This window comes from Perognathus longimembris, chromosome 16, assembly GCF_023159225.1.
Source record: "Perognathus longimembris pacificus isolate PPM17 chromosome 16, ASM2315922v1, whole genome shotgun sequence".
NCBI classification, from domain to species: domain Eukaryota; kingdom Metazoa; phylum Chordata; class Mammalia; order Rodentia; family Heteromyidae; genus Perognathus; species Perognathus longimembris.
Window position 1 is genome coordinate 58,668,294 of NC_063176.1, and position 18,493 is coordinate 58,686,786.

General features: G+C 54.4%; 1 protein-coding gene across 1 annotated transcript; it reads left to right on the forward strand.

The window, feature by feature from the left end:
- The first annotated feature begins 315 nt into the window (after positions 1 to 315).
- Positions 316 to 18,137, forward strand: Cplx1 (complexin 1). The gene is made up of 4 exons (XM_048364085.1): positions 316 to 382; positions 1,808 to 1,908; positions 13,639 to 13,814; positions 16,288 to 18,137. Exons 2-4 carry the CDS (start codon positions 1,878 to 1,880, stop codon positions 16,483 to 16,485), a joined length of 405 nt encoding a protein of 134 aa, XP_048220042.1. The 5' UTR covers positions 316 to 382; positions 1,808 to 1,877; the 3' UTR covers positions 16,486 to 18,137.
- The last annotated feature ends 356 nt before the right edge of the window (positions 18,138 to 18,493 follow it).

Here is an 18,493-nt window from a genome sequence, read left to right on the forward strand (position 1 = left end):
CCGCCCGCGACCCGCCCCGGCCGCCGCCTCGGCCCGCGACCCCCGCCCCGCCCCCGCCTCGGCCCCGGCCCCGCCCGCGACCCCCGCCCCGCCCCCCCCCGGCCCCCGCCCCGCCCCCGCCCCGCCCCCGCCCCGGCCCCGCCCGCGACCCCCGCCCCGGCCGCCCCGCCTCCCTCGCGACCCCTTCCCGGCCTCCGCCCCGCCCCCGCCCGCCGCATCGCCCCGCCCCCGCCCCGCCCCCGCCCCGCCCCGCCCCTCGTCACGCGGCACGCGGGAGTGACGCGCCCTCCTCGCGGTGCCCTTCAGCCGCCGCCGCAGCTCCGGGCGCCACATGGACCCCGCCAGCCCGAGCGCGCGCCGCCGCTGACTGCCGCCCGGGAAGGTAACGGCGCCCGCGCGGCCCCGCCGCGGCCGCCCGCCCCGGGCCCCCGCACCCCTCGATCCCCGGCCCCTCCGGGTCCCGCTCCGGTCCCGCGCCCCGCGCGGCGGCTCCGCGGGGCAGGCGCTGTCCGCCGCGCGGTGCTGAAGCGGCCTCGCGTCCCCGCTCCCGGTCCCCCCGCCTCGTCCCCTCCGCGCCCCGCGCCCCGCGCCCCAGCTCCCCTTCCCGGCCCCTCTCCCCTGTCCCCCCTCCTCTCCCCGCCCCGCTCCTGGCCTCTCCCCTGTCCCCCGGCCCCGTCCCCTCCTCTCCCCGCGCCCCGGCCCCTCTCCCCGCGCCCCCCCTCCTCTCCCCTTCCCGGCCCCTCTCCCCTGTCCCCCCCCTCCCCCTCCCCCCCGCGCCCCGCGCCCTCCTCTCCCCCTCTCCCCTGCCCCAGCCCCCTCCCGGCCCCTCTCCCCGGCCCCGTCTTTCTCTTCTCCACCTGGGGCGTCTGCCCGTCTGCCCGGCCGCCGCAGACGGGGCTGGGGACCTGGGGAGTCCTCAGCAGAGGCCACGCAGCCCCGGCGTCTCCGCGCTGCCCCTGCGGTCCTCTCCCCCTGGAGGCAGGGGGAGAAGTTTGAAAGCGCATCGGCTTTGCGACACAGGCGCCTCGCCTCTGCCTGCCAGCGCTTCTGGGGGCGCCCCCCTCCCCTCCCCGGCTGCCCGCGGTCTCCTCCCGCAGAGGGAAGCCCGTGAAACTAGATCCCCGGGGGCCTGGGCTCCCTGACGGGAGACACCCACGGAGGAGGGAGCACTGCAGCTCTGTGGCATAACAGAAAATGTGCCCCCCCCAGCACCTTGCCCCCCTCATCCAATGCAGACCCGCCTCTCCTCTGGCTGGAAGGCGGCGTCCCTGCAGTCTATGCCCCAACTCCAGTCCTTTTTTTGTTGACCCATGAGGGGCGTCCCCTAGAGTCTCCCCAGCAGCTTCCAGAAGCCACATGGACCTTTCCTGAGGAGCATACTCATGAAGGACGTGCCCACCCTAAAACCTCTGCTCTCAGACCCCTTCCCTGTGGCCCCAGAACTGCCAAGGAGACTGAGCAGCCAGATACTAGACTGCAAAGCAGAGCAGTGACCTTCAAATGCCCCTTGGGCCTGCCTGGCTCTGCTGAGACTGGCACCAGCCTCCTCTATACAGGGCCCCCAGGTTATGGGCAGCCCCCCCCTGCTCCCCCCAGCTGTGACTGTTCAAAGCAGGCTTTGGAAACCTAGGACTGATGAGAGAGTATGGCTGGTGTCTTGGAACCTGCCATCCTGGTCTCAGTGTGGGGACAGACTTGGAGCTACACAGGACCTTCCAGGTGTACCTTACACCATGGAGTCTGGTCTTCAGGCCAGGGAGGGCAGGAGGAGTTGGCGAGGGCACACGTGACCACTTGCTCTCCCCAGGCAGAACTCTGGCCACCCTTGAATGTGAGATCTGAGCCTGGAGTGACTTCTGAGGAATCAAGCCATCATCATGGAGTTCGTAATGAAGCAAGCCCTAGGAGGTAGGAGGTGGCACGGGCAGGGAGGGCTGTGGAGCTAGACCACTGGGACCAGGCAGACAGGGGACACCCTGGGACATGTCTACCCACTGCAGAGGCACAGGGCAGCACAGCACCTGCAGACTCACACACAACCTGCACAGATACACCTGCTTTCCCCTGGATGAACCCTGGGTCCCCCAGGCTAGCCTTGGGTTGAAAACAGGAGGGTCAGGATGTGAGGTGGAAGCTGGCCCCAGCACCCCATGCCATGTCTTGGCAGAGCCTACCATCTGTATTCAGGCAAATAGAACTGAGTGGCCAGTTGTACCCATCAGGGAGGGTAGACATCTCAGGGGAGTTTGGGGGCTATACTCAGTGTAGCCAAGCCCTGGTCAGAAGGAACACTAAGAGGGGAAATGGGGACAGAGCCAGCTATACTGTTTGGTCAGGATCTCATGGGTTTCACTCTGGAAGAGGACAGTGCTGTCCACAGGGTGCCATGGCTGCTTGACAGAAGAACAAGAAAAGACAGCTGTGTAGCCTAGGTCCTTTCCATGGAGTCAAAGCGGCCTGGTTTGTTGTTTTTTGTTTTTTTGGCTGGGGGTGGGGGTGGGGGAGAGGCCAGCTTGCTGACTGCTATTGGAAGGGAGCCCTGTTTCTGTTTGGCTCAAGGCCATCACTGTAGCCAGAGTTATACCCAGGACTGGAGGTAGGAAGAGGGCAGTGGGCAGAGTCTCTGGTCAGAAGGCAATGGAACAGTGGGTTGAGGGGCCTCTTGGCACACTGGCATAGGTGAGACTCAGTAGGGCCATCAGGTAAGCTCAGGTCTGCAGACCTTTGGGCTGAACTGGATAGGCTTCAGGTCTGCTCAGAGCTGTATGCCCTAAGCACTCCAGTCCCCCTGGTGCAGCCCCAGGTCCCAGAGCCTTCTTGAGGAGAACCTGTGTCTAGTTCATGATTCTTCCATTGGAGAGTCAGCCTTGGAAGTCCTAGCAGGACCTGATGTGGCAGGGATACCCTTCTGCCATGAAGGTGGGGGCATGGCGAAGGTAGGGAGAGAGTCACCTAGAGAAAACTGATTGGACCACAGTGACGGTGGAGGGAGGCTTGAGGGACACTTCCGGACGTCTTCCAGAAGATGTCTACTCCTCCACTGGGATGAGATAGAAGGTACATGCAGGGTGTGTCCCTGAGAGTTCATGGCCAAGGGTAGGTTCAGGCTGAGTCTAATTATAATGATTACATCACTGGGACATGATTCAGGAACCAGCCAGCATCCTGCATCAGGAAGAACCCATGTTGTACCCAGTGAGTCCCAGGCTGCTACAGATAATTAATTAGGTGGCTAATTCAGGCCCTGAGGTGGGCTTTTAAGGAAACTGAAGTATCTGATTTGGCTGTCTACATGGCTGAAATTAGCTGGGTAATTGCCAGCCTGGGTTCTTGCTTTGTTCCACGTCAGCCCAAAGTTTTTCCTGCGGCAACTATGGGGCGGGCTCCATGAAGTGCTGTGGGACTGGGAGCCTCCGGGGCAGCAGACAGGGCTGCAGTGCTGTTGCCACACACTAGGCCTCCGACTGAGCACTGCCCCTCCGCCTCTTGACAGAGATGTGGGTCCAATGATGCCCAGTGGGGCTGGTGTGTGTGATTCCCCTTCCCAAACTTTGAGCTCCAAGCTCCTTCTCTCCATCAGTGGACATCACTTTTGTTGTCTCAGGATGTGCAGGTGAGGGGGAGCTAGACAGAGACAGAGATGGATGGAGAAAGTAAGCTCCAGTGATCTACAAACACCCTGAGAGACAGGCCAGGCCCCAGATACGGAGAAACCATAAGCTAGGGGGTGGTACAGGAAGGGGGGAGAGAGGGGAGAGAAAGGGAGACAGAGGGAGAGAGAGAGACAAACAGGGAGACAGGGAAGAAATTAATAGCCCAGAAACAGAGGGAGAAAAAAACACATGAGACATACACTTCAGACGCACTGGGGATGGCAGAAAACAAAGGCAGAGAGACAGAAACAGAATAAAAGAGATAGAGAGAGACAAAGGCAGAAAAATAAAGCAGACACTGAGGTAAAAGTAGACATAGGAAGGTAGAGGAACAGAGATAAAGAGAGACAGCAACAAAGACAGAGATGGAGCAAGACAGCATTAGAAGCGAATTGAGAAATATGGCCAGTGATGACAGTCATGCTCCCACAGACCAAAGAAACCTAGCAGGCAGCAGGAAAGGAGCTCTGGGATGAGGCCCCACCTGAGGCCCTGGAGACTGGCTCACTGACCTGTGGCCATGCCTTACCATTTGAGCAGTTGAGGCAGTGGCCAGATGACCCATGACCCAGGGCCTTCTCTGCTCTGAGGGACCGCCTGGTGGGTGGCAGCTGATGGACTTGTGCCAACAGGCTCCTCAGTAATATGGCTTTTCCTGCTGGACCTTGTCCACTGGTTGACCAAGGTCTAGACCTTGCTGCCACTCAAGACAGGGGAGGGCCCAGGACCTGGCTGACCATCAGCATTGTGCAGGCCTTTGGTCTTGTCTCTATGCTTCTCTGGCCCCATGCCTGTTAGGGGTCAGCAGCCCACAACTCAGACCTCATGCCATGCCATGGCTGCCACCTCTGGCCCCTATTAGTAAGTCCCAAGTATATGCTGGAGGCATGAAGATGTCTTCCAAGTGGGGCCCCAGGGAGGAGCCTCAGGACCACCAGGGCTCTCCTGTGGATGTCACATGACATGAGGAAAGGCAGGGTTCCTCTCCAGTGCCATCTGGCTTAGGTACCAGATGGGTCCAGTGGGTCCCTCTGGGAACCCTGAGGTCATGACGACCCTTAGGTCCCTGCTACCTAAGGGAAGGAAGGTCTCACGTGGGGTTCAGTGCTCTAGCTTCCTCTGCAGCTCTGGGCCAGTGGGGGCCAGGAGGTTGAGTGTCCAGGGCAGAGCTCCGAGAAAACCTAGGAAGTGTCTGTGAAGGAAAGGGGCTCAGCCTGCCTTGGGGACCCAGGTCTTCTCATCAGCCTTGTGTAGTTTCTTTATCACCAAGGCCCACCATAAGCCTCACCAGAACAGCTCTTTCCCTAGACATTCCTCCCTACTCTTTCCCACCCAGCCCACAGGTCCTAGCTCTGACTGTCCCCCACCCCACACGCCAGCCTTGTAATAGAAGCCCTTCCTTGCCTGGCCTGGCTTCCAGAGGATCTGAGGCAGGCAACTGCGGTAGGGCAGGGCAGGACCAGCCATCTGTTAGCCTCTGCCCCTCTACTCTGCGCCCACTGTGGTGCCAGGAAAGCCCCTACCTGCAGTGTGGGCTTGGGTGAATGTAGTGGACCCTGCTGACTGGTTTGGTTTGTGTCTCCTTACCCCAGGAAGCCCTAAAAGTCTCAACACCTGTGTTGTGGCCTAGTCTCTAGGTCATAGCTGCCTTATAGTGTTACCTGTTTACCCTCAGGCCAGGGCACCTGGTCAGGACCTGCTGGTCACAGCCAACTTTCACCCATCCTTCCTCTCACTCTGCAATCAGCTGGAGCCTAACCAAGTGCCAGGGGGTGGTAGAGTGGGGCTGCCTGTGCCAAGGTCAGGCAGGGCTGGAAGGAGAGAAAGATCTTTTGGGGTCAAATGGTGGAGGATAGTACCCCTGGGGGCAAGCTCATTCTTCTCACTAAGAGAATGACCTCTAGGCCTCATCAGACCTTAGACCCCTCAATCCCTGTCAATGCTAGTCCTGAACCAGTGCTAGTTCTAGGCAGAGAGAAGGAGGGGATGTGACTCAAACCGCATCAAACCAGTGATAGCTCTCCTGGGATGGATAAGCCAGTCTGCAGCACAGTGGCCTGCTGGGCCAGGAGCTCAGCCATATCTTCATGGATCCAGGATTCAGGCCCCTAGGGTATAATTTAAAGAAGTTGTTTCTCCTCAGGCAGGAAGTGGCAAATGCCCAGGGGCTGAATTTATGCCGGGAGGAGAGTGGGCGCTGTGGCTTGCTCAATGTGAGCTCTTAGTTGAGTTAAGCAGAAGTGGCTATTTTGGCTCAAATGATCCAGGTCATGCCTTGTTCTCCCTTCCGTCTGCTTCTGTGTGATGCCTGCCCTCTGTGCTGGGAACATGCTTAGAACCCAGGCGCAGATCAGTGCAGGTAAAGGCTCTGAAGAATGAGCAGAGAGCCAAGGGCACTGTAAGCATTTTCAAGGCCTAGGGCCTCTGGGCAAGGACAGGCAGAGACAGTGGTAGGGGATTTTCAGGACTGTAGGCCAAGCCTGGTTCTTCCTGGGCAACCCCAGTGACTGGCTTGGTCAGGGTGCTTAGTGTCCTACAGTGAGTCCACCCTGGGCCTGGTACCTGGAGTTCCACATGGGGAATGTCTGGACCAAATTCCTGGGGGGGTTGGCCTCACCTGCTCTTACCCTTCCCATGATAGTCTGAGTCTCAAGAGCAATGTTTACCAGGTCTCCCTGGCTCATGTGGGTTCCTGCCCCACTGGGACACTGGCCAGGCAGGACCAGGTTGGGTTGCAGCTGAGCTGGGCAGCAGGAAAAGTAGCAGACAGGAGAGGAAGTCACATGGCAAGGGTGTTTCTGGTTGCAGTTACAGAACCAGAGTTATGGATACAGCAGCATATCCAGAGGCAGCTCTGCAGTGCTACTGGAGACCTGGCGCCACAGGCTCCACATTCATTCTTGAAAAAACTCTCATTCTCAGCCTGCTCCTCACAGTCTCAAAGTGGCTGCTGCAGCTCTGGCATCACCTTCCTAGTGGGATGAGTGAGGGGATACGCTGAGGCAGCCCTTTCATCTCTTTGGTGGATGTGATTATAGAAAGGCAGGGAGGGTTTCCATTTGGGAAGGGGAGGGCCATGTTGGGCAAGTGGACTTCCAGAAATGAGCAGGGTGTTGAGAGGGCAGCTCCCAGTGCCTCGAGCCTCCTCAAGCTGTGCTGTAGTGATTTCCAGATCCTCAGGCAGAGTGTCGTCCTTCCCCCACCTCAGCCTTTTCAACAGGCATCCAGCAAACACTTGAGGACAAATACCAACACTCATGCTTGCTCAGAAGATGCTTCTGCTCTTTCTGGTGGCAGAACGGCCTCTTGCCCTAAATCTCTCAGTGGCTGGAAGGATACTTCAGAGAAATGACCTTTTCTCCCCAAACCCTGAAGGATGGTCCCTTCCTTCTGCAGAGCTGCTCCTGGCTGACGAGCTGTAGTTCAGTGGCACAGATTTTAGGCCTGACCTGAATGAAACAGCTGCAACACACGTTGTCAGATGTAGTCATCCAGTTTTTGCCTTGTTGGTTGGCAAAAGATCATGGTCAGGATTAAAGCATAGGTTTTAGTAGCTTCCGTGTGCCAAATACTCTCAGAATCCTTTGCTAACATGGTGCACTGCGGGACTGGCTACGGATCCTGTCATTTAGGGCAGGAGGTTAGATGGAGCAGGAAACTTACAAAAGCTTCAGAGTGAGCCAAGTGCAAGCCCTGTGACATCCACCAGCCTGGCAAAGCCCAAACCCAAGAGGCATCCGGCATCCCCTAAGAGAATCCTCCTTTTGTCTAGCTATGTGTGAATGCCTGTTGTCTTGTATAAGTTATCATGCCATGGTGGTAGCTTCTGCATATGAGAGAAAACATGCGCCATTTGTCTCTCTAAGCTTATGCCCCGTAAGTTTGGACTAGATGCTAGATATTGCAGATTTTACTTCATTGGGTGCTGGATAGTTTCATTTTCATAAATGTGTTCTTGAGTTTTGAACTGGATGTGGTCAAGCCACTTAGAAACAGTTGATTCCACCCCCCCCCCCCGTCTTGATCTAGACTTGGCTTGGTAGGATCAGAGTTTAGTCTAAGGATAATTTTTCAGCAAGGTAGTACGTGCTTTTCTTGTAACTTTGGCCCATGACTGGGGGGACCTTTTCTCCTTTATCTTTTGGAAATGCTTTTAGTTAAATAGCAGAGATTGGTCAAGATACTGACACACACCTGTTATTCTAGCATTCAGGAGGCTGAAGCAAAATGATGAAGAGTTTTAGGCCAGTCTAGGTTATGAACTGAGACATTGTCTTAGAAAAAAGAAAGGAAAAGAAAGACAGAGGTTAACAGTCTTGATAAAAGAACAATATCCAACCCTGTGCTACCTAAAAAAATTACTTTTAATTGTGAAGATACACATGGGGTAAAAGCAAAAGGTTGGCAAAAGATAAATCATACTAGTATTAATCAAAAGATGAGGCTGGGAATGTGGCCTAGTGGTAGAGTGCTTGCCTGGCATACATGAAGCCCTTGGTTCGATTCCTCAGTACCACATATACAGAAAAGGCCAGAAGTGGTGCTCAAGTAGAGTGCTAGTAGAGTAGAGTAGGTAGAGTGCTAGTGCTAGCCTTGAGCAAAAAAGAAGCCAGGGATAGTGCTCACACCCTGAGTTCAAGCCCCAGGACTGGCAAACAAAACAAAACAACAACAACAATAAGATGACGTTTACCAGACTAAGTAAATGTCACAGCAAGAAGTATTACCTTTGGTAAAGGAGCCATTTAGCCAAGAGGACACAACAGCTCCAGTTACTTCCACCCCTTGTAACTGAGCTTCAACATAAGCAGATCCTAGCTACCCAGAAGGCTGAGATCTTAGGATCATGGTTCAAATCCAGCCCAGGCAGGAACATCTGGGAAACCCTCATCCCCAACTAACTACCAAAAAGTCAGAAATGGAACTGTGGCTCAAGTAGCAGAATGCTAGTCTTGTGCACAAAAGCTCAGGGACACCCCACAGTCCCTGTGCTCAAGCGCCAGGAATACTGTCCCCCAACCCCCACAAGCAGAACAAAGCTATGAAAAGAAATAGATGCCAAAAGATTGTGTGTGGGGCTTGGGAATGTGGCTTAGTGGTAGAGTGCTTGCTTAAGCATGCATGGAGCTCCCGGTTTGGTTCCTCAGTACCACATAAACAGAAAAGGCCAGAAGTGGCACTGTGGCTCTAGCCATGAGCAAAAGATCAGGGACAGTGCCCAGTCCCTGAGTTCAAGCCCCAGGACTAGCAAAAAGAAAAATGTGTGTGTGTGTTTGGGCATGCTGGTATTGGGGTTTAAACTCAGGGCCTGGGTGCTATCCCTTAGCTATTTCCACTGAAGGCTGGTACTCTACCACTTGAGCCACACCTCCACTTCTGGTTCTTCTTTTTGGCTGACTAATGGGAGATAAGAGTCTCACACACAGACATTTCTGTCTGGGCTTGCTTCTAACCGTCATCCTCCTCAGTACTGAGAATTACAGGTGTGAGCCTGTAATTGGCTTGTTTCAAATTTTATTTTCAAAGGTTGTTTTACTAACATACATTAGTTGTGCAAGAGGAGTGTGTCATTGTGACATTTGCATACGTGTGCCCAATGCATCCACTGTGCCCACCGTACCTCTACAAGGGACACAGGCACAGAGGTGCACGTGCCCACAGTGCCTCCACAGAGCTGCTCACAGTGTGTTCTCAGTGGGTCAGGACATGCCCGCGTTTGCCACCACTGTGCTGTGATTGCATGTGTGGGCTCCACAGCTGTGGTCCCACCTCACCCTTTCCAGGCCATGCTAAGGTGTGAGGCAAGATGGTAGAGAGGCTCTGGCCTGCCAGTGGGCCTTTCTAGAGGAGGATTAAAAGCTATGGCCAGCCCTGCCCTGGTGTGGGGGCATAAGAAATCATTGACACCCATCTGTAGAAGAAGAAGCTGCTAAGGATACACAACATGGTTCATGATGATGCGGTGATGGGACTGGCCTGTACCTTCCTGAAAGAAGCCCCACTGAGCACAAGTTCTGTCTTTCTGCCTAAGAAACACCAGACTCTGAATTCCCTTTGTTGGGTGGGGGGTGGACACACAAGCACAAGAATGTTCTAAATATTATGGGAATTGCCTGTTTATGAATGTTTGAAAGATCCCATCTATATATTCTTACACATGGTTCTCAGGTTTTTGTTTTGTTTTTGTCTTGGTCCTGGGGCTTAAACTCTGGGCCTGCACACTGTCCCTGAGCTTCTTTTTGCTCAAGGCTAGCGCTCTACCACGTGAGCCGCAGCACCACTTCCAGCTTTTCTGAGTGGTTTACTGGAGATAAGGGTCTCATGGACTTTACTGCCAGGGCTGGCTTCAAACCACGATCCTCAGATCTCAGTCTCCTGAGTAGCTAGGATTACATGCATGAGCCACCAGTGCCCGATTCTCAGGTTTTTATTATTTCTTTTTTTGGAAACATTTTATTCAAAGTTTCAAATGTATTAGGACAGAATATATAATGTATCATTCGATCATTTTGATTGCTACCTAAGGCATTTTGTGTTATTAATAGGAGTGCTATTTTGTGATTACCCTAATTTGGGACATTTTCACGCTTCGTCTCCCAGCATTGAACCCGTGTTTTTTCCTTCATTGGCTCTAAGATTCACCTGATGCTGACATTCGACAATGATATCAATATGTTACCTGTAGCTTTTCTGCCCCAATTCTTCCTACCTTGCAACCTGTCTTTCTTAGAGGGTAGAGGTAGAGCTACAAGTCCTAGTTTGCTCAGGAATGTGGTGTTTAGGGACTTGCATGGCCACTACTTAGGTCGTGCCTAAGGACAAGGTGACCTCTAGCCCTCCGAGATGCGTTCACTGACAGAAGTCACATTTGCATGGGCTAGGAGGTAGTTTTACCCAGTCACCTTCCCTCTATGCTGTGCCCCTTGGGTGAGATCCAGCTTCAGGTCTGCTTTGAGAAATACATTGAGATCATTATAGCTATCATCACTGGAAGATGGAACATCACTGAAAGTGTTTTACCATTTTAATCAGTTTTAAGTGCACAGTGCAGTGCCACTAAGCATATTCACGCAGTTGTGTAACCATCACGACTTCCAGAATGTTCTCAGCTTCCCAAACTGAAACTCTGCTCTTGTGAAACACTGGCTTCACATTTGTCCCCAAGCTCCACCATCTTCATTCTGATCTGTAGGTCTGATGTTGTAAGAGACTCAGTATTTGTCCTTCACACCTGTCTTGTGTGTTTGTGCCCATGCACACGGGTGGTGTGCACATGCATGCTGGTACTGGGGCTTGAACTCAGGGCCAGGGTGCTGCCCCTGATCTTTTCTGCTCAAGGCTAGGACTCTACCAACTAGGCCACAGCTCCACTTATGGCTCATTTTGGTGCCTTATTTTACTTATTTTGAGATAAGCATCTCACAGACTTTCCTGCCTGGGCTACCTTCAAATCCCAGTGCCCAGACCTTAGCCTGCTGAGTAGCTCCAATGACAGGAGTGAGCCACCAGTCCCCAGCTCCTGGCTTATTTTACTCAGCATGAGGTCCTCAAGGTTCCTTTGTGCAGTAGCCTGTCAGAGCTTCCTTCAAGGCTGAGTCTTATCCGTGTGTGGACAGACACACTTGCGGTGTGACGCCCAGGTGGCCCTGCCTCTCAGCTGTTGTGAACGGTGCTGTGAGCATGGGTGGGCGGGCACCTGACCAGGTTCCTGCCTTCAGTGCCCTGTGCACACCTGTGGGTGGGGCCATCGGGTCATGAGGCCATGTTAACTTTCTGAGGGGTTGTGACCCTTTCTGCAGCAGCTGCCTCATTTCCCATTCTTACCGTCAAGTCCCCCACAATGTTGTCAACATTTACTTTGTTTCCTCCTCCTCCACACCGCCTCTGCCTCCTTTTCCTTGTCTTTTTTAAAATAACAGCCACCCTAACAAGGTGGTCTGTTACAGAATATGCGGACATTTGATCTTTTTTTTTCCATTCTGTAGTGTATACTAATTGTATAAAGAGGGTTTTCCATGGCATTTTCCAAGTGTTTATGTTATAATTTAGTCAGATTAAGCTCTTCTTTCTCTCTTTTCACTGCCCTGACCTTCCTATTGCTCAATAGCTTTTTGTTTTGTTTCTTCTCTCTCTTTTTTTTTTTTTGCCAGTCCTGGGTCTTGAACTCAGGGCCTGAGCACTGTCCCTGGCTTCTTTTTGCTCAAGGCTAGCACTCTACCACTTAAGCCACGCTGCCACTTCTGGCTTTTTCTATATATGTGGTGCTGAGGAATCAAACCCAGGGCTTCATGTATACGAGGCGAGCACTTCCCAGCCCCCCTCCCCCTTTTTATTGTTATTGTAAAGGTGATGTACAGAGGGGTTACACTTACAAAAGTCAGGCAGAGCACATTTCTTTCTGGACAGTGCCACCCCTCAATGGCTTTCTTAATCTCTGCAAGCTTGAAAGAAATGCCTGCTGCTTTCTTTGGGACTGTAGTATGTGGTGTCCTGGTCCTTTCTTGCCCTTAGAGGATCATGAAACATGGTTGTTTTTATCTGTAGGGTTTTCTCTCTGCTTTCCCAATATGAGGTCTATGGTGCTTTTGTCTGCACATAGCCCTCCTCCTGTGCTCTTGGCAGCCACCTGGGAAGCAGGGCTCTGTGAATGCTTCCATGATGGGACCCATGGCCGATGTGATATATGAAGGAGCAGGCCTTGCAGTACAGGCTGTGCCACTGGAGCTCTCTTGCCCCCCCTAGCCACCGTACATTGTTCCTCAGGAGAGAACTGGGGACCAGGTTCAGCAACTTCCACTTCGGTTACCTGCTCCTAGGAGGAAGCAAGTTTCTTGTTCTACCAGGGAATATAATTTGTACAAAACCAGTCAGAATTGTGTGGTTCATCCTTATTTCCTCCCACACCTGCTGGAGACAGACGTTCCAGAGGCAGAAAGATTCCATCCTCATTGTCTGGGGAACCATGAGAATATGCTTCTCCATGACCCACTTTTCCCCGACTCACTGGCCTGAGAGCTCTGCACAATTTTGCAGATGTGGCTGAAAAGTGACCAGGAGGCTCCTGTTTCCTGTTTCCTGACTCAGCAGGTAATATCTGGTCCTGGCTAGTTCCTTGTCCTCATCCCGAAGATAAGATAATCTTGCTCCCCTTCCCATAGCCTACCATCTGTGATGGTAACAAGATATCCCTTGTCTGTCGGAGGACCCAGGGTGTCCAAAGGCACATGGGGGGTGGGGGCTGAGCACAGCTGCCCTCACCTGGGGAGGTCATCCATCCCTTAGAGCTTCTGAACAGAGAAGAGGCGATGATGGCTTTGCTCCTGTCAGCCAGAGTGTGCAGGAGTGGGCTGGATCTCCCGTGAAGCAGGTCCCAGCCAAACAGCCCCCTACACCCAGACTCAGAGGCCAGCTGATCCCTGCCTGGGGTGACCAGCTTCTGGAGGCTGCCCCGGGCAGGGCTCACCGGTTGGTGCTCATGCTGTAATTACAGTTTTGGTCCTGTGGGCTGAGCTGCAGGGCGTTTGGGGAGGTATCTGTGACTCAGGAACTCATGAGAAAAGTGGTGGCTGGCAGAGGGGGAATTAGGGCCTTGGTGCTGGTGACAGACAGTGCCTGCAGCCAGGGCCACAGGTGCCATCCATGCAGTGCCCACATCTGTCCAGGCATCAGAATAGCAACCCTGTCTACCAGGCATCTGTCCCTTCTCATCTGTGTCTGCGTATCTGAGCACTCCCCCTCCACCACCTTCTCCAACCCAGCTCAGATGCGGGAATAGCACACACTGCCCCTCAGGAGCATACTTACATGTCCCTGCAAGCAAGCACATGTGCCCACAACATGGCCACATAGTCATGGCTCATAACCACACAGCCACCTCCTGTCAACCAGCAGGTTGTCTACTTCCTTCACAGCAGTGGATGCCAGGGCTCGCAGGAGGCTCCGAGAGCCCTTGGCATAGCTCTTACCTCTGTTTTTCTGTTCACAGGGGCCACCAAGGACATGGGGAAGATGCTTGGAGGTGACGAAGAGAAGGACCCCGATGCTGCCAAGAAGGAGGAGGAGCGGCAGGAAGCACTGAGGCAGGAGGAAGAGGAACGCAAGGCCAAGTATGCCAAGATGGAGGCAGAGCGTGAGGTCATGCGACAGGGTATCCGAGACAAGGTGGGCATTGATGGGTGGATTTGCATATGCAACACCCAATTTTCACGATTCCAGCCCCTCTCAGTGGCTAGCTGAGTCCGACTTTCCCCCTGGGGAGGAGATGAGGCCCAGCCTGGAGTTGGTGAGCACCCACCTGATGCCTCCCTCCACACCCCTTTGTGCTTGCTCAGGGCCTGCCTGAGCTTGTTGCCTGAGCTTGTACTGATGACAACAGGTGCAGGTGGGTGCCAGCAGCAGCTGGGGGCCCCAATACTGGGTCTTGCCATTAATGAACACTATGGACTTTCCTCAACAGTGTTCTCAGGGTTTCTGTAATCTCTTGTACTTTGGCCCCCACCCTCATCCCTAGCCTTAGCCTAGCCCAATGTCTAGCTACATGGGGCTCACCTTTCAGGGTTCCTTGAACTGGAGGGCCCCTCTTGTAGACTTGTCCTCGGGCATAGCCACCTGGCATGATCGACCTGGTAGAGCTATCTGTCTCTGGAACTCAGATCTTGGAACCAGAACCAGCCACACATTATGAGAACCTTCCTCAGGGGTGGACCCTGGCTGGCAAGCCTCCTTGGGTGTAGCCCAGAGTCACTGCCTCAGGAAGACCTCAAACCTTAGTGCATAGACCAGTACCTCAGGCCACGCTCAAAGTGCCCCAAAGGACAGTGTTTGAATGTGCAGTCACATGTGTTCCCTGACAACATGCATGTTCGTGGTCACCTTTTCTGAGTTTGGCCTTCACAGTTCAGCCTCCTGCTGCAGAGCGTCTGCATTGCTGGCTAGAGGGGTGTGCTCTCAACCTACACACAGGGACAGAACCAGATGCTCCTCCCTCCTTGCCTGGGCTCTGCCTGTGCAGAACAGGCTGTCTCTGGGGGTGACCCAGCCACTGGCTGTGGGGCATGCCCTCCCCTTGCTGTCAGTTTCTCATCACAGCTGACTCATCAGATGGGGACAGAGCTGTCTATGACATATTTGCTTGCCATGTCCTATCACCTGCCTATAGAGACCAGAGTTTAGCTCTACTATCAGCATGGAGAGGTGACTGAAGAAGTTGCGATGAGCCCTCTCCCTTCAGGAGCTAAAACAACCCATAGTCCAAAGACAAGGAGCATGCCACTGAAAAATGAAGAGTTCCTTCAGCCTCCTAGTTTACACAAAAAGGGAGATTCTCACAAGGTTAAAGTTTTAGCAAGGATTTATTAGACCCCCCCGCAAAAGATTCAAATGGTGGTTTTTGTCTGCAGCACCCCCCCCCCTGCTTTTTGTACCAGTCCTTGAACTCAGGGCCTGGGTATTGTCCCTGTGCTTTATTGTGCAAGGTTAGTGCTCTACCACTTGTGCCACATTTCCATTTATGGTTATTTTGGTGGTTACTTGGAGATAAAGAGCTTCATGGACTTTCCTACCCCTGCTTGCTTCAATCCATTATCATCAGATCTCAGCTTCTTGAGTTGCTAGGATTACAAGTGAGAGCCACAGGTGCCCAGTCCGTTGGTTCTTTACATAACCAGTCAGAGTTCCCAAATGTTTACTGTTTGAAAGAAGGCAAATGTAGATCGCTCCTCCAAAATCTTTTAATGTTGTAATTTAACAATAAAGAGGAGGTATGGTGGGAGGGAGTTTATGTGCTTTTTCAGTTTGCTTTCTGGTTTTAAGTTAGGCCCTTCTGATACGTGTTCTAAAAAAAAAAAAAAAAAATTTTTTTTGTGTCCTCATCTATCTTATCTATATCCATCTAACCTATGTATCATCTATGTATTTCTTTGTTTTGTTTTGTTTTTTTTGCCAGTCCTGGGCCTTGGACTCAGGGCCTGAGCACTGTCCCTGGCTTCCTTTTGCTCAAGGCTAGCATTCTGCCAATTGAGCCACAGCGCCACTTCTGGTCGTTTTCTGTATATGTGGTGCTGGGGAATCGAACCCAGGGCCTCATGTATATGAGGCAAGCTCTCTTGCCATTAGGCCATATCCCCAGCCATCATCTATGTATTTCAGCCTTTGCTGACTGCACAGGGCTGCAGAGTGGCCAGGCAGCCTTGCCTGGGGGAGGGATGTGTGCACAGGCCGAGGGCCAAGAAGCAGGGGGCAGGTAGACTATAGAACGAAGGGTCCTGATACCACTGTCCCTCTTTCTGTTTGTTCCTCCCTTCTTTGCCATTTTCCCAAGGGTATTCCCTCCCAACCAGCATAAACAAGCATTAGATTTGAGTTCTTAGACACATACCTCCAAGTTCCCGGGATGCAGGTCTGCAGGGTTCTGAGGACCAAGGCACTGACTTGGGGGCCAGAGGGCGGGAGGGCAGAGAGCTCTCCATGCCCTTGTGACCTTAGGCAGCCCTCAAAAGAAGCCCCATGCTAGGGGAGGAGGGTCCCCTACACCAGATCTAGGCATGGGTTGGGGACCTCCCCTGGGGCAGGAAGGCTCCCACCTCCATGGACATAGGGTCTTTAGGACTGGCGCCTGAATGCCCTCTCCCTGCAGTATGGCATCAAGAAGAAGGAGGAGCGAGAGGCTGAGGCCCAGGCAGCCATGGAAGCCAACTCAGAGGGCAGTCTGACGAGACCCAAGAAGGCCATCCCACCGGGCTGCGGGGATGAGCCTGAGGAGGAGGATGAGAGCATCCTAGACACCGTCATCAAGTACCTGCCTGGGCCGCTGCAGGACATGTTCAAGAAGTAATGCCAAGCTGGTCAGAAGCCAGGAGCCCAAGACCCTGCCCCATCGCCCCCTGTACAGACCCCCGCGGAGGCCCCCCCCAGGGATGTTGGGAGCAGATGCAGCACCCCCAATGCCAAAATAAGCCATAGTCCTAGGTCTGTCCTTCTTGTGCCCCCAGGGCCCGCCTCGGGGCCTTGCCTGCCCCTCCCTGCACTGCCATCCAGGGCCCCACTCCCAGGCCCTAGCATTCGGTGACCGAGGCCAGGCATGGCCCCTGCACTCCCAGCCTGCGGGTGTTGGACTCTCATCCTGTCCTTGCTTATCCCCCCACTCAGCCCGCCCAAGTCCCCGAGAGGGCTGGCCCCTTGACCACCCCTGGGCGCGCCGTCCCTGCGTCTGTGGGCGCCTATGGGGGCCCAAACTCAGGAGCACAGCCATAGTCAGAGCTGCGCAGCTGTGTGGTTGGGGTGGGCTCAGAGGTGGGCAGCAGGTGCCTGTGTCCCACCCCGTAGCCGGCCTGGGTCCTGAGCCCTCCCTGGTGCCTGGCACCAGGGTTTCTGGACCTGTTGGCCCAGCTGGACCATGCTCGGTCTGCCTGCTGCACCCCACCCCTGACTTCCATCTGCAGCCCTTGACGCTTGTCCAGCCATCTGTCACTTTCTGTTGCTCCCTCCCTTCTTTCTTCTCTCTTTGTTCCACAGGTTTGGCTTCTTAGAAATATCATGGCCAGCCGGTAGTATCCAGTCTCAACCAGGGGAAACAAAGCAGTGGGCTTGGGAGGGGAGTTCTAGGCACACACGTCCAGTTTCTTTGCACCCTCTCCCCATGACGCTCACTTTCTTGGGTCTCCCTCCCCCCCACTCCCTGTCCTCCACAGAGGGTGCTGCGGTTCCCAGGGGGCCCCTGCGTGTGCCCAATGAACACCCACTTTCCAAGAAAGGCCTGAGACTCAGGGCCTTAGGAAACCATGGGTGGAGAAAACGAATGGCTGGGGAGTCTGGCTGACTCCTGGCTCTTCCTTGCCCATCCCTGGGAGAGGGGGGGGCGGAATGTGGTGCAGGCCTCTGAGGCTGAGGACAGCTGTGCTTGGCTCCCAGTGGGATTTTGGCCACCTACCACTCTGCCTCCAGTCCTGGGCTCACCTCCAGTCTTGTTTAATTTGCATCATAACATGTTGAATCTCAGGTAAATGAGGTCTTCTGTATTTGTTGAGTTTTTACCTTGACAGAAAGGCAGTCCTCTCCCAGCCCTTTCTGTCCACATCAAATCTGCTTTGTGTCCGCAAGCACGGGCCAGGGGCGTGGCTTGGCACTGACCTTCATGACCTTACATAGCTCTTTAGAGAAGCCATAACAATTAGACTGCAATACTGACCACAAACACCCTCTGTCCAAAGAGACGAAGCATGCCGGGCGCGCGCGCGCCCCTCCCGCCCCGCTAGCCCCGCGCCGCCCTCTGCGCCTCCAGGTCCGCGTCGGTTTTCTAAATGCCTGTTTCCTCCTGTTGGTAAGACGGGGCGTCTTCTCTGTGAACTCTGCACCCTGTTCCCAGCGCGTAGCCCGCGGTGTTACCTGTCCGTCTGTCCTGGCGCCTGCGCCTCCTCCTGCATGTGGGGGGCCTCGCGGTCTTCTCTCCGGATGGAATCACAGCCAATAAACGGTGATTTCACGCCCGGTGTCCATTCCTTCCTTACGCACTCACTTCAACCAGCGCCGGCACGGGAGCTGTCCTTCCCCCCCCCCCCAGCAGGTCTTACACCCGCAGCCTTACACCTCAGGGTCGGCACGAGGTCAGCCCCCCCCCCCCATGAGCCAGGCAGGCTGTGACTGGGCTCTACCCTCCCCCAGGGACCCTTCAACCACAAGGCCCGGGGAGGGAGGGGGAGGCCCAGCAATTAAGGACCGTTTTGTCTAGCTCTGTTAATCCTCTACTAGACAAATCCCGCTGCCCACCAGACGCCAGCGGGCCGAGGAACCCTGGGCCTGGCCACCTGTCCACACCATTTGGAAACGGCTTCACTTTCATTGTC